Genomic DNA, 16,144 nt, shown 5'->3' with positions numbered 1-16,144 from the left:
GTTTTTCTTTTAAAATGTTTGGACCAAATTCTCTGCATGCGCATAGAGCAACTTGAGTGGAGTGGATGCATGATGAAATCATTTATAACCTTATTTAGAGGGTGTAAAATATTGATCAGCTCTTACACATTCATTTTTGACAAAAAATAACCTCCAAAAGATGTATGTTTTTTTAAACAGACGAGACTTTAAACCCCTGCAGCGCTGCCTCTCTGGGAACCTATCTGGACACCATGCAAAATGGCATGTGGCCATTAGCCTAGTTCAAAAAGAATTTCAAATGTGGGCACAAAATGGACACCGTCACGTCATGTTTTGCCAGATTTGAAGAGGTTTCAAATGAAGGCTTGTAAACAGATTATTGACCTGGTGCTGTGTTCCCAGAGCTGGAGGTCACTTGACCAGATGCAGCACTGGTGCACAAAGAAGAAGAATTCCAGCTCACTGCATCAATGGATGTGCTGCGGTCGGCAGGACTGTTAACAGCTCTGTCATACAGTGAACCAGTAGGAAATATCTGTTTGTTACATGTTGTTTTTAGAGAGGACAAATGAGATAAATGGATCAGTCGGTGTGTTTTTTTCTTTGTTTTATTGCTCAGCAGTAAAAAGTACAGTGTATACTACAGTACAAAAAATACATAATGTTGAACACTGCTCCACCGTGCCACTGAACGTTTTGTAAAATATCCACTTTTGAGCGTGCAAAACAAGAAGCCCAGCTGTGAGCATCCAATGCAGGAAATATCAATATGTTTAACCGTGTCGTTCAGCACACCACCGCTTGAATCGGTGATTTCGGAACAGCGTTTCACAAATTGCAGGAAAATCTTTAGCGACGATAGAGGCAGGCAGCATCGATTATTGAAGGAAAACTGCAGCGATGCAAAGTGAAACAGATGACAGAAGGACCACAGGTTCAGTAATCAAACAAAACATTAAAAACAAAACACTGCCTCTGTATGTGCTCACAGTAAATATTCAGCATTGGTTATTTATCTCAGTATTCTTATTGGTCGAACATATTCGACGACCTCTAACACGCGTTACGCGCTCCAGCAACTAACTCACAGTCATTCCACGTTTTTCGACAAACACAGTTTGCACTGATGGACAAACACAGTACTGATGGAGGGAGACATTTACAGTAGCAGGGTTGGTCTAAATGTTTCCTACAGCACTGAGGAACTCTCTCAAACTGGGATATAACCAGTAGCCACTCCACGAGACAGATAGACGGACACACACAGAGGCACAAACAGACACACACACACACACACACACACACACATACAGAAACAGATAAAACTGAGCTTGAAAGTGATTCTCGCTTGATTTAAAGTAATAGTGATATTTGGTTTTGGGAGGGGGGGTATTTCAACTCATCCGTCCACACTTCACTGCACGCTTGCGCAAGTATGCTTACATGCACGGAGGGGGTACTCACACTCACACACACACACACACACACACACACACACACACACACACACACACACACACACACACACGCGTACTGATATATAAAGGGCCAACATAAGGAATTAAGACATCTATGTGGTCCCTCTTTAGAGAAGCTGGTGACACGTGAGGGGGAAACGTCATTTGAATCAGTCAGAACTGCAGGATGTAGACCCTCAGACCCTGCTCAACTAAACTTTAAAATTAGGGCCTGTATTTATCAAACTGCTAAACGTCCATTTTTAAAAATCCCTCACTAATACTAACACATTTTGGAATGGAATGAAAGCTATATTTGACATTTCTAATGCCTTAAAAATGCTCTTAAATTCATGAGAACTCCAGAGATATCAGAGGAGCAAACAAGGTGACGATGGCTTTTATATACACCAATCAAATCACCGTATTCCATACACTAAATTCTTACTTTAAAATGATTACCAGCCGTGACAGCGAGCAGCCAGTATTGCAGCTGGAACTATCAGAGAGATAGGGTATTATAATCTTTGTCAAACAGATTAAGTGTCACAAGATGCAGTTACAAAAAATGTACAGGTATCTAGTTCCTCTGATGTACCTTGTATACCTGCACCAGACTGTTCTGTTTGCTGCCAACCTTTTCGTTTCCATTGTACTCAGTTTCCTTTCATTCAAACCTTATCTAGCTGTTTTGAAACTGCTTTAAACCTGCAATAACTATTTCTTTTGGCCACTTGGGGGCAGCGAAAAAACATAGTCAGCTTTAAAAACAAGACTAAACAAAGAGCAGATTAGAGAAAAAAAAATCAGTGTTTTCTGATTTGCTGTTCCAGCACGGGGGCATAAATGTGATTGGTCGTGTGAAGTTTTCGCTCAGTTTCGTAAATACGGGCCCTGATCTCACAAAATCTCTGTTTCCCCCTCAAGTACATAGGTGCTTTATTCAAGTTCAACAGGCTATAAGTATTTGGGGATTGACTGATTTAAAGGAAAAAATAAAAGCAACCAACAAAAAAACAAAAACAAAGACAGCTTTTAATGTTTTTCATAGCTTTTTTTTTTCTCTCTCTCTTTTTCTAAAGCAGACTTCATGTGGCCGCATCCACAGTGCGCTCACCGTCAAGCCACTGGAATGAAAACCAAACCACATACACTCTGTATTTTATAAAGACGATAAAAACCTTTTTTTTTTTATCACAATTAAGCCTTTTTTGTAGAAAATGTACATCAGAAAAATATGCGGTGGCATTCTCATAGTAAATAGTGTCTTGTTTACATCATGTCTTCTTTCTGGATGCTCTTTGTGTTCTGTCATATACAGTATAAAGTCGAAAGTCTCTGGATATTTACCACATATATAAAATAGACAACAACAGCAGGGGGAGTTGAAGAGGAGTCTCTCTCTCTCTCTTCCTGTCTCTAGATGGCGGACGCCTTGTCTCTGTTGATGAAGAGGGTCTCCTGGCAGAAAGGGTTAACCAAGACCACGCTGCTGCCGCTGTAGTCTCCATTAGGGGGTAGACAGGTGTCATGCTCCTGCAAACACACACACACACACATTAAAAACTGTTTGCGCAGGAGGGCTAACTGTGAAACAACAGCTGTGATTCATGATTTCAGGGCTCAGCATTAGGGCTGCAGTCTACGTGTCTAATCTACAGGCGATGAGCAGAATAAAACATTGGTTCGGTCCACCCTGGGGCTTTTAAGGAGATGGCGAACGAAGATTTCTGAGAAGGCTAGATGAGGAGAGATACAAAGGGAGAGCGGAGGGGGGAAGATGTAAAAGCTTCACAAAGGGAGGGATGACGAAGAAGAAACTTAACGAAGGGGGGGATGTAGAGAAATGGTTGTTGATGGTGAGTCAGCAGTAATGAGGCAGTGCTGGAGGAGGGAGGCGTGAAAAAACAAAAACGTTTTTACAGCAGGAATCAGGCCATTTCATCGGCACGACCCAATCAAGTCAGTCGTTTACGGGGCCCATGACCGTTTTCTCCCAGAGCACTGTCATTTACCTAGAGCACCGGGGAAGCTATGTGAGGCTGCTGCTCTACAGAGACAAAACAACACCTGGGTGTCACCAGGGGCATCCCGCACATGATCCAACCTCAGCTTCCCTCTCCTGACGCCGCCCCGCCGACAGGCGGAAGAGGAGCGCAAATTGAGCAGCGGAAGAGGAATAAAAGAAAGGAGACACACGGTGAAATGGTCACTGGGGAGAAGGTGACATAAAACATGCAAACAGAACCAAAAGGCACAATGATGCAGGAGTGAAGAGGTGGTGAATGAAAAAATATACCATTGTTATATACTGAAATCTCCACTAGATGGTGCTGTATAGCCTCTTTTTACAGTCAGATCTTTTTATCACTATAATAAAACGCAAAAGTCATTTGACAAAAATGAATAAATAATTGGTGCACAGTATAAGTTCAGGAGGCAGATATTTTGTGTACTGAAATGCTATATGTTTTTGTTTATAGCATAGTTATAGTTTCCTGTATTTAACATTATTTTTTATTATGATTATTGTTTAGTAGGTTTTTTATTTCTTATATCATGTAATGCATTCTTATTTTTACTATTTTTATCAAGTGTTTTTTATTCTCAGTCTTAATCTCAAATAATTATGGCATTCTATTCATAGAAGTAGAGATATTTAAGGACTGATTCTTTTCTCAAAGCATAAAAGAATCCCTCTGAATGACATTTCTATCAGCCATTTCTGTGCTCACTGAGCCTCACGTCATTATTATACTTGAAAGACAATTTAACTTGAAGGTGGAATCAGACGGATTTGTTTGAGCTGTTCGTGAACACACCAGAAGGGTAGCTGAGTCTTATTCCCAAGACGCCAAACACCGACATTTCGTGTCAACAAAGTGCCCCGAGCACAGCAACAAAGTGAGAGGATAAGAAAATACAGATGCAGGGCTGCAAATACCGGACACTAACATGCCTTTTCTCTCTTTTCTTTTTCCGTCTTGTCATGTCTGTTTTGAAAATGCAAGGAGCAGAAAGTACAAATATTTGTGTTAAAATGTAGGGAGTTGTCCAAAAAATTAATACTCAAGAACAGATACCTAAAATCTACCTAAAGAGTAACAAAAATAAAGTTGTTGTTATTATTACTATCGTTATATATCTTTAAAAAGTGGTATCTATAAGCCTAAACAGAATATTCCTGACAATTGTCATCACTAGTGGCCTTCCATATATTGTTTATAGATGAACACCAGTATCTATTAAGCTTTTTTTAAAGGTGTATAAATATTAAGAATGTCGTTGTTTGTTAAGAGATACATATAACCTGAAGTTTAATTAATTTTAAATTTGCCATTTATTAAACCAAACGAAACTCTGCACAATTTTCTGAGTATTAGAAAAAATAAAAAATCTGCTAAATTGTATCTTCTTTAATTTATGGTCCAAATGTTCTTTTAAAACTAAGCAGTAGCAGTGTTTTTAACTTACAACACTACCTTGTATGCAATTCTAGTTTTAGATTTTTACCCCAAACAGTACATTTTCTACATATGTAATCTAAAAACTGTGTTATGTGCATCATCATCTCACATAAACAAATCAATTTCCCACAAATTCCCTGTTCATTGTCATGAAAGCTGCTCCACTGCGCATGAAAGCCAAAAAAGTTTGGCTGGCATATGGTTCAGCACCCAGCTATCAAACACACAACTGTTCCCCAAGTTCCATGTGGGGGCCGCTAGCTGCACGGCTAACTGAGCTAACTAGCTAACAGCGGCCACAGTTAGAAGCAGTCAGCGGTTACTCTGATGATATGCTGCTCCTTATTAGTATGAATTCGACAGGTGGATAATTCTTGCATGCTGCACCTTTAAAAGCCAAACGTATACATTCATGACAATAGTAATAAAAAAGTACTGATAGGATGATACCTCCATGTACTAACAAGTAATCTTAATAGATAGCCTGCAGGGGAATTCGCTATTTGCTTTTTCCCAGTAGCATCCCTGTAAATCGTCTTAATACAGCGTCATGCTCAAGTGCACTCCAGCCGGCCCTGAGGCTTGCTGACAGGAGAGATCGGGCATCTTGTGGTTTCCATACTCATTAAAACCATTCTGCTGACTGATAGTGAAACATCAAGTAAACGTCCCTCTCCCCACTTCTGTGTGCAGTGCTGTGCAGTGATGGAGTCAGTGAGCCAGGAGTTTGTACCTCACTCTCCAGAGTGTGTATCTCTCTGGGCAGCTCCACGGCGTGCCTGCTGAAGTAGTCCATGGTGATGGCGTTGTTCCAGTAGCTGAGGTTGTTCTCCTGACTTGACGACTTCTTCTTCCTCCTCATACAGCACACCGTCAAAAGCACAGCTAGAGCAGGCGGAGACAGGGGGGGGGAGAGACAGGAGGGTTAGCACAGAGACTGAGGAGCTGCTGCTGCCGTTTCAAATAGGCTCTGAAAGCGCCCACGCTAAGGTAGGTGCTCAGGTGGAGGCTGTCATGTTTCACGTCAACATGCCACCGGTAGGGGAAATTGTGGATGAAAGGGGGAAAAAAACATTCACACTAAAATGCTGTTAGAAATGGCTACTGGTGCTGTGCCTGGGAGTGATCTTGTGAAATAGATCTAAGCGAGTAAGAAATCCATCAGTTTGACCTCATTTATGCTTCGGGCACTTCAGCAAAGACTTAGGTGGAGCGCTGGTCATCCTGCATTTGGAATCATGAAAGGAATATATATCATATTATCAAAAGGGGAAGAAAGTCTTCTCCATCAGACCAAAATGCTAAAAATCGTGTTTTGCCCCGAGGTGCATCTCTCTAAAAAAAACTCTCCCTCCCTCCTGTTATTTTGGTATTGCTCTCTCTCCAACTTAATGCAACAAGATCAAGCCCTGCAGGGTGTCTGGGGGCTTTCAAAAGGCATTCTAAGAAATGAGAGAAATCACATACTGAGGTGAGTCTTAACCAGGAAAAGCTGAAGTAAAGTCAGGGCATGAAATGAGTAAATCACGAAACTTTATGACAAAATAACTCGACGGTGGCCTTGAGTGGAATATTTGGTTTGTGATTGATTGAACACCTGTGTCACATCTATTTGTTAAATCTGAGGATACAGCTAACAGCCAGTTAGCAAGGGGAAACAGACAGCCTGGCTTTGACCAAAGGTAACGAAATCTGCCTATGAGCACGTCCAAAGCTCATTTATAAATACCTTGTTTGTAACCTGTTTATTTAGAGGGTAAGGGTTTGACGAAAAGGTTTTTTTTTTTAAGGATGGGTGAACTATAGCATATGTGAAATAGTAGTATGAACACAGAGGTGGCACAGAAGTATTTATCTAGCAAAGCTGCTCTGTCATGTGCAGATCTACCAATGAGAGGAGACTGTAGCATTTAAAGAGACAGAGGAGCTAATACAAAGCATTCCAGACATCAGACAATTTGATTTGAGCATTAGAGCATTTAAAACATATCTAGTAGAACCCAAAACCAAATTATGAACAAGAAAATTAGGATAATATGTCTAGGTCAGCCAAACTCTAAGTAGGTCACATTTATTAATTCCAACTTTGTGATGCTGCTCTGACATTACTTACAACATGACGACACAGGCACGCTGATGGCCAGCACGATCCAGACAATGTCCATCCTGCTCAAGCAGATGGTCATGCGGGATGGCGGGGAGTCGACGGTGGGGCCCGAGCTGTTGCCAGGCGTCCAGGGGTCCTGGGTAGTGGCAGGCACCTGCCTGTTCTGGAAGCTCCCGTTGGCGGTGGAAAGGGGCTCTGAGCCGTTCACTTGAGCAGACGCCTCGTCGGCCGAGCTGCTGTTAGAGATCAGCCCACCATATGCAGTTACATTTCCCAACCAGTGTCCGTGAGGGGCATTGTCTGTGCTGTTACCTCGGACAAGCTCCTCAGTGGTGGCCTCGTCGGGTGCAGTGTGGCTGCTTGGGATCTTTGTTGGATCCTGTGTGTTGAGCTCAGTGGACAGGGCTGGCGTGGCCACCGTGGAAGTTAGATTCTTCGGCGGGACTGGAGCGTCAGGTGGGACACTCAACTCTATCCTCAGTCCTTGAGTTGGGGGCTCGTTTGATCCATGCACCTCCCTCAGAGTGATGGTGTGGTGTGCGTGCTCCCTGAGTTTCAGGCCTAATGCGGGGTCAGCATCCTTTGACAAAGAGGAGAGGGAGGACTGCTTTAGATCTGGAATGTCCCGCCGGCTGGGGTCAGTGGATTCCTCCACAGACAACTTCTGAGGCTCCACGTGGAGTGCAGCGAGTGTATCTCCTCTGTCTGATCCAGGGCTGGACAGAAGAGCCAGGGGGTTTGGAGCGCCTCTGGCAGAAGAGTCCACGTCTATATTTGGGACCGCTGTGCTGCTGCTGCTGCTGGCCTGGTTAGTGCTGACAGTAACTGGGTTATGGACTTGAGGTACTCTGACCAATTTGTGCATGTGGCCTTGGTTGACAACATCAGAGCTCGGCTCCTGGGGCCGATTCAGATGACTTTCAGTGCTCACAGTGTTCGGGGTGACAGCATTTGTGTCATGAATGGGAGGAATCAAGGCAAATGGGTGGAGGGCGGCAGTAGGGAGGATGATGTCTGAGGGCTGAGTGCCTCCTTTGGGTGACCATTCCCCGCTACTGGAGCCATCCTGATGCCAGTCCGAGGGGAGAGGTTGGGGGGCAGACAGGGGGCTGCTGTGGGCGGCTGCCATGTGGACAGGATCCTGGGATGTCTGGCTGAGGTACAGCTCCTGTGCTGATGACACCAGTCCTACTGACAGTGCTAGGAATGCTAGAACACCTGCAGAGACAGAGAGAGAAAGTTGGCGATTAGCATGTGTTGACGTTGAATATCCTTTAGCGTTGTGCGACGCAAAGCCAGAGAGAGCGCAGAGCCGTGGCTGAAACTGACCGCTCAGGTGTTCAGAAGAGCCTCGTCTTTCCTTATAATCCTCAGCCTATTTCAGCTACTGAACCGCTGTGTCACTCATCAAGTTTAACTAGTTGATTGCTTTATCAACTGCATTATTCACTGGACGAGTTGCAGCGTGCAGCTGGGACTTGGAGGACGTCTCTCTTTAGATGCAGAGTTCAAACATTTCTGCTTTGTTATTTTGCAGACAGGCTCAAAGAGCTCAGTCTTCACCGAGGTGATGAAACAACAAACGTTTATTTGATTCTAATCTCTAGACAACAACGAAAATAGGTAGTTTAGTGTGTGTGTCAAAACATCTTATATTGCTTTGATCCATTTCATTAGCATTAAAAAAAAGGTGTCTTTGAAGGAATGATTCCAAAAACTAAGAAATCTGTTCGCATCTTCACACTTTTGCTTTGCTTGTTTCGAAGTCAACTGGGTTTTTTTTTTAATTAATGGGATTTCAGTTAACCACCTGAGTTAAGGTCTGTAGTTAAAAACAAGCTTAGTTCGCACTCGTGGGGTTTTAAGTGATGTATTTAATGTTGTAGAACAAAACACGTACATTTATTCAGCCTGTGGTGACCATAGAGCTTATGTCAGGCATTTAACTGAAAACTTATTTTTCAGAGAAGAGACGAGGGAACCAGGAGCATGATTTTGCTAAACTACTTCCAGGTTTTAGGACTCATTCCTGCGGCACTTTATAGTTTCTTGTTGTTGGAAGCGTAGTGATGCTGTTGATGTTAATGTAGATGTAGTTTCTGTGTAGCTTTAATGTTCGCGATTGCATTAATGCTTAAAAAAAAAAAAATCATGAAAGGGGTGTTCATCGGTGGCGATGATCTTGCTGAACAAAAAAATGTAAGCATCATACATTTCTGTTTGCCACAGAGCTTATTTTCTGCAATCATCGTAAATCAAATTGAAAAAAAGTTATCTTTAAAAAAATACATCATCCCTGCAGCAATCGAGCCACGGACATACCAGCCGAGTGAAAAAACACATGAATATAGAATAATACAGTTATCAAATGAAAATGCATTTTAACCGGTTCCTGCTCAATTTGACACAAAATGACTCCTTTACGGTGACAGGGCATCAAAATAACCCACTTAGCATGCTAAAGGCATCTCAGAGAGCCTGACAGATTCACTTTCCCGAGCTCAATCCCATAAGGAGGCTGAGTAGTGACAAGTCATTAGCAGGTGCCTGCAGGGAATATCGGTCCTATTATGCTATCCAGACAGCAAGAAAGTCATAGAGGGAGGAACGTGCAAAGGCTTATTAATTTCCCCTTTGCTCCCTCCCTTGCATCCCTTATTGACACTGTTAAACAAAGCTAATGTGACACATTAGTGGAGCTCCCACCGGGCGGTTCCTATGCATTCAGCCGGGAACAGAACATGCATTAACACAGAGTGGGAATAATCGAAATTCCTGTCGGGATTTGGTCATGTAGCATGTTTTAGCCACAGGAGAATACAGGCTCAAGGTTGTTTTGATACATGATTGCATTTAATTTTCAGTTTGCTTAAACCTTTATGGCCTTCAGGATAAAGCTGGCCACATTCTACCCTTTTCTGATTTTTCCGAAACCAACAACCTCTGAACGTCTCTCAACACATTCCGACTACTCAAACCCATCGATGACACTCAGCCTTCGGGCCGGTCATACACTGTTCACAATATGTAAATGAAAAAAGTCTCAGTGGTTTCTCAACACAGCTGGGAACTGTAACTTAGGCAAACTTTTTTTCAAACAGGAAGAAATGGTGCATTCGTCGGGGACCGGCTTTGGATTCATGCATATTCCGTTTGCCTCTGAGTGTTTATGGCTGCAGGACAGTGTGGGAGTGATTAAAATTAATCTATACTGTGTGTGTGTTCATGGTAATAAAGGAACATGTCATGGAACGCGTCAGCGCGGCTCACTGATGCATGAGCTGTAGATACACATTTTACACAATTCACAGGATCTGTTGACAATAAGCAAAATGTAGAACGCTGCGTTTAATAATGCAGATCTAAAGTCATCATGAAGGATTCTTCTGAGGAGCAGTTTAATGGATAAATTCACCCATGAAAATGTTGTCATTGTTGACCCAGCCCCATGCTGATGGAAAGCACTTTCTTGAACAACCTATGTAGATGGGACTTATTTTAAAATGTGTCAATAAAAGACGAAAAAAAAAAAGGAAAAAACCCCACCCCATACAGCTCATTACAGCTCATCCAGTGTAATCCAGTACCCCTGAAGCACCGCGATCCCCAACTGATTTGAAAAGACGTTATTCACACCCAAAGTCTTCCCTGTAGCTGCTGAGCTGAAACGTGTCAGCACACACCCTGTCTGAAGCTGGTGCATGAGCTCGACCACTTTTCAAACCAATTTGGGATCTCTGGGCCTCTGCACACTTGGATTACGCCGGATGAGCTGTATGGAGCCATTTGACGGGTTATTTTGTCCCCGTTTTGAACAAGTCCCCTTCTTCTTCAGTTGCTCAGGAGAATGCTGCAACACTGTTTTGCTTTGAACCTCCAGAAGTATTTTGTGGATTATGAAACTTCAACATCTTCCATCGTTGGGATGGGGGTGAACAGACACAGTAATTGACTTATATTTCATTTTTGGGTGAACTTATCCTTTATTAATGCATATGCTAAAGACATTTACTAAAGTCTCAGACAAGGAAAGCCTTTTAACGGAACATATAAATGCTTAAATATATGTATATTGCCAAAATCATGTTGAAATTAATATTCTGTTGTGACTTACTGCACAATTTTTTTTAATTCTGTAAAGCTGACACACAACAGTCTTACAGACGCACACAAACCATGGCCCTCAGTGGGTATCTTGCCTGAGTCATAAAAAAATACTTCAGTCATCTCAATCACTTGTATTACTGAATTGACTACCCCCAAGTCAGAAATAGAAGTGACTGAGACTATATTGTTTTGAGAGTTATAAAACTCCCCCAAAGTCATAGAGTCAACGAAAACACACAAATCCCAAGCCACCAGTGTGACCTAGATGTCTTGGCCATTGTTTAACCATGGTGGTCCCTCAGTAACTATGGAAACCCAGTTTCCATTTTCAAGAGGGGCTCAGGGGAGGAGATGTGAGAAGAAGCGAGTAAAGAAAGCTGTCGAACATGTAGAGGGAGAGGGGTAGAACGGGACGTTATATTTCAGAAAAACAAACATTTTAAAAACAGCCCAGACTGCCGTCGATATCAATAGTGTCAAAATCAAGCGCCAAAGAAAAGCTTCTCCATCCTCTTTCCTCTTTGTTCACGAGGGGGTTTAAAATACACTAAGCGCTGACTATTTAAACTCAGCCACTGAATCATTAATCATATTCTTCCATACTCAATCACACAGACTACCAGCATAGAGGGTCCGGGCCCTGTCTTCCATTAACCAAGCCTGTCACGTCTCTAATCCACGGAGTCCACTCCAGACCCATATCCGAGGAGATAACACACATGGCCGTCCTTGATTTATGACTGCTCGTCTTTTTCAAAGATGATCCTTCAGGCAGGGAAATAGGCAGGAGGCAGACAAACCCGAGCTATCAAAGCTTAACGTATTGTTGATCATCAGTAATGTGAACAGTGGTCACATTTAGGACAGATTTGGAGGATAAGGGCCTCTGAGACGCTTGAAAGATGTTACAAGTCTATACTGGAACAAAAACACAAGAAGAAAGACAAAACATAAGTCTGACTTATAACATCTGAATGACAAATAAAAGCAATGTTGTGACAAATACTTCAATGTAACACATGAAAGGAGTAATAATCATAATTTTCTAGAAAAAAAAAAAAATTGATGAATGGACTCATAGCTAAGCGTGAACGTCTAACGATGCCGTGGTCATACCTTCAATCAGAGCCCAAACCTGGCTGTCACAACCTGGCAACCTGACACTCCGCTTTCTACTGAATAAAACATAACACCCTGACTCCCTTTCCAAGCAGAAATGAGCAAACTTAATGCTCTGGCACACGCACACATAAACAGGACGACATCCTCTGATTTGTCCGGGTGATCAGAAACATGCAGTTACACCCTGATCTCTAAACCAGCGTGGAGATTAATATTCATTTGGGACTTTGCAGTTTATTAAAATCATGTTTTATTAAAGATTACATCTAAAATGTTGAAGGGGAGATGCTGCTAGTAAGTTTGCTCTCAGACATCTGACTGCCCGTATATCTGTCAGTGCTGAATACACATGAGGATAACACCTTTAAATTCTGTACCAGGAGCTGTGTTGAGATCTGAGGGGTGATTAGTTTTTGATTGAGACTCCTGGTTTGATTCTAGCAGGAATCTCATTAGTCTCAATAACAAGGCAAACATAAATGACTCAGCTTATAAGATCAACACGAGGAGATGTTGAAATCTCAAGAATCACAAAGAGGAGAAATGCTCAATATCATATATTCAAAGAACAAAACAGGAATACCGTTTTGCACTAAATCTGCATTTTTGCAGGCTAACCCCAAAAGTTAGCATCGCCCTGTTTTCATTAGCAAAAAATAAAAAGCCTATAAGATTTTGGAATTGGATTTGGATTGTCATCATTAAATAAGCTCTGTTGCAAACACAGATTTATGATACATTTTCATAATCGTCAACAACACTTTTATGATTTTCAAATGAAATCACTATGTTATGTTAGCGTGTTGGGTTAGCCTTAATGGGCAGATTTAATTAAAAAAACATAAATGTGACATGGAGACGACAGCTTTTTTCAGCCACTTCATTGTGGTAACCTGATAAAGAAATCTGTCTATTCTGACCTGCAGAGCATTTATTATATTGCTGAATTCATGTGTATGTGCAGGCAATGTGTATCCTTTACACATGCACCGAGGCAAATGGGTGTAATCTGTCAGGACTGTTGGGCATCTGGCTGATGGAGTGAGCGCGTAAGCAGGGTGAACGCAGAAAGCGAGCCGGGTGCTGCCTCCACAAAGACATGCAGAGGAGAAGCGGGCACAGCGAGTGAATTAACTCCAGAAATGATTGAAAAGGCTCGAGAAGTGAATTGAGCTTCATGAACATCCATTATTGAGTTGAAGCACGGAGGGGGAAGAACATGAGAAAAACTGAATGGGGAAGAGGAAGAATAGCGAGGTCGGCCAGGGCGGGAAAATGTGCAAATAGGAGACCAAAGGTGTGGTGGGAGTAAGAGAGGGAGATGTGTGGGTGTTTCATCAGAGGATAACATGGACAAAAGCAAAGAGGGTGCATTAGACACATTAAACCACAGACCGAAAAGAACATTCAAAGGAAAATAAGGTGTGAGAGGTGAGAGAATATAGCAGGCACCTTTTTTAAAATACATTTGTCTTGCTCAGCAGCGCTTGCCTGCTCAGCATTATTTTTTCACTACTGTGCCTGTTGGCTGTTTTTGGCCTGACATGATATTTTCTTTTTTTCACAAGCACAAAAAGAAACAGCCCACAGAAAGAGACGGTCCATTTTCAGCTGTCATGACGCAAGAGAGGAGGCGAACGAGAAAAATACTCTGAATATTTGCTCAGGCGAGGACAGAATACAGCAACATTGTTGTGCAAGGTTGCGATGGAATGAGATTTTTTATATGATATGATATCCATCTCACTAAATATCACAGCTTCACAGCAACAAATGCTTTATAGAATTTCACAGAGCATTATGCTCTGACGGACATGAAACTTAACATGAACTTCAAATACACGCAATTTAATACCACATATAGAGTTCAATACAGAAGATAAGAAAATGTAACAGTATGATGATTTTTATACCTTAAAACTGGTATATCGCTCAAGATCAGTGCAATCGCTAGGATAAATGTTAGCTAAGTACATTTCCTGCAAAACCTCAGATGTTTTAAAATTTCACATTTCTTAGCCACACATAAATAACATTTTTTGGTCACCAGGATCAGAGATGGAGAGGGTCCGACTTCCAACAAAAAGCAAAGATTTTCTACGCCACAAAAATGGCTGAAAATGGCCGCCACAAAAAGAGAAGGAAATGTTTCCATGTGTCCCTTTTCAAGCAGACAAAAGCTGGTTTGACCCTGAGCGGCGCCCTCTAGTGGTTGTAGGCAGCGATGGTTATATCGCTTGAAACAGACAAATCTATTTTTGTACGTAAAGGGAGAATAAACGAACCTTGAAGGTTTTGTCCTGGAGGGCGACACAAGCCTTACACTGTTATCACTCACACCAACTTGTTGCCCTCACTATCTATCCAACCCAGCTGATCACCTCTGAATGGCACATGCTAATATCATGAAGACAAACAACACCCCGTTAAAATTACTGTGAGATTATGCCCCCATTTATTTGACTAATGGTGTCAACCTGTTTTCAATCAGCTAACCTCTGGATGTATGGAGGGCGGAGCAATTTATGCAGGAAACCTGCTGAATTAGGGCTCTTTTGAATGCATAGGAAGCCGGTGACATTCGCTGAAGTCCTCCATTGATGCCATCGGGGACATCAATAAATCATGTTGCAAAGCAGGAACCTGCGCACTGATCCAATGCAGGCTTTGTCCCACCAATCATTCATTATTAGACTCAATGTCAGGGGACAGGGGCCAGAGCAGCTGCCACAGAATCTAGAGTTACACTGGTGAAACAAAAAAACATCGTAACATTTACTCCTGCTGATGAAACTCTGCATCACATTTTTTGCCGCTCATAAGCTAAGACTCAATTCCAGAAGAACAATATCGTCCAGGCACATGCATCATCAGTCTTCCAGCCTAATCAATCATACCCGAGCACTTAGTGTGCGGTATGGAGGCTATCAGTGCTTATGCACTAGCCTGGCTGCATGATCAATCCTAAGGGGGTGGGTGCCTCTTGCTGTGACGGTGGGATATTTATCTTTCTTTCCAGGGGTCACCTCAGTCTACGTGCGACAGGAGAACGATGTGGCTCGAATGTACAGCGACAATCTGCCCATGAAGCAAGCGCCGGAGCCAGGCTGGTTGTGTCGCATCATCAGTGGGCAGCTGGCGGTGGCACTTTTCGAATTGGAGGCTCTACAGGAAGCCAAAAATAGGAGCTGCAAAATCATCCATCAATAAGGCTCGCGAGGGGCTCGCCAGGCTGTACTCCTGAACTGTTACAGTTGTTCCTTAATCCCCGTCATGCAGCCTGAGCAGGGTGATGACGGAGCAGTTATGTACGGGGGAACAAAACACATGCGTCCAATGGGAATCTGGCCAAGATTATATGTTGAAATGAATGAAACTGCAACACAATGATAAAACCTGTGAATGACGTCAGGGAGGGGTATCGCTGACTTATGAAGGTCATATAGAGGCATCAGTATTACATTGAGACTGTTAAAAGTTAATTGTAGTGTGTTTAAATAACTGTTTTAGCTTTAATCTTATATTCTTGTTCGGGGGCTTACATTTGTTCATTGACTTACATTAAAAAAACACCTTTTAGCTGGTTCTGACACACAGTATGTACGGCTAATGTGTTAGTTATCAGAGACTAACTATAGATAGAGGAAAAATATCAGTATTGGAGTAAATGTTGGCTGATATAAGGAAAATTATGAACTTTACAGCAAAATTTACTGTTTCATTTCATTATTGTTAAACTGTCAAATATCCTGCCTCCATTATATATATTGAGGGATCAGTGCAAATCTGCGTATGTATATCCAGGCAGACCTCATCATAAAAATGACCATATACATTTCTTGTTTAGTGGCGACCTTTAGTGGCTGTAGTCATTATTATGGAAGCAAAGGAGGAAGTCAGGC

General features: G+C 42.3%; 1 protein-coding gene across 3 annotated transcripts in view; it reads right to left on the bottom strand.

Annotated features, from left to right (window-relative positions):
* Nucleotides 1-572: 572 nt before the first annotated feature.
* The window catches only part of tmem108 (transmembrane protein 108), a 52,550-nt gene continuing 36,978 nt past the window's right edge, over nucleotides 573-16,144 (bottom strand). For all 3 annotated transcript variants that reach the window (XM_037079580.1, XM_037079581.1, XM_037079579.1), the window contains 3 exons: nucleotides 7,020-8,231; nucleotides 5,640-5,791; nucleotides 573-2,975 (listed from right to left, as the gene is read on the bottom strand). In XM_037079580.1, coding sequence (XP_036935475.1) covers nucleotides 2,859-2,975; nucleotides 5,640-5,791; nucleotides 7,020-8,231 — 1,481 coding nt within the window. In that variant the 3' untranslated portion in view covers nucleotides 573-2,858. The remainder of the gene's footprint in view (nucleotides 2,976-5,639; nucleotides 5,792-7,019; nucleotides 8,232-16,144) is intronic.

The sequence above is a fragment of the Acanthopagrus latus genome, chromosome 19 (assembly GCF_904848185.1).
Source record: "Acanthopagrus latus isolate v.2019 chromosome 19, fAcaLat1.1, whole genome shotgun sequence".
Taxonomy (NCBI): domain Eukaryota; kingdom Metazoa; phylum Chordata; class Actinopteri; order Spariformes; family Sparidae; genus Acanthopagrus; species Acanthopagrus latus.
Note: the sequence above shows the minus strand (reverse complement) of the source record. Positions and strands in the feature narration are given on the sequence as shown.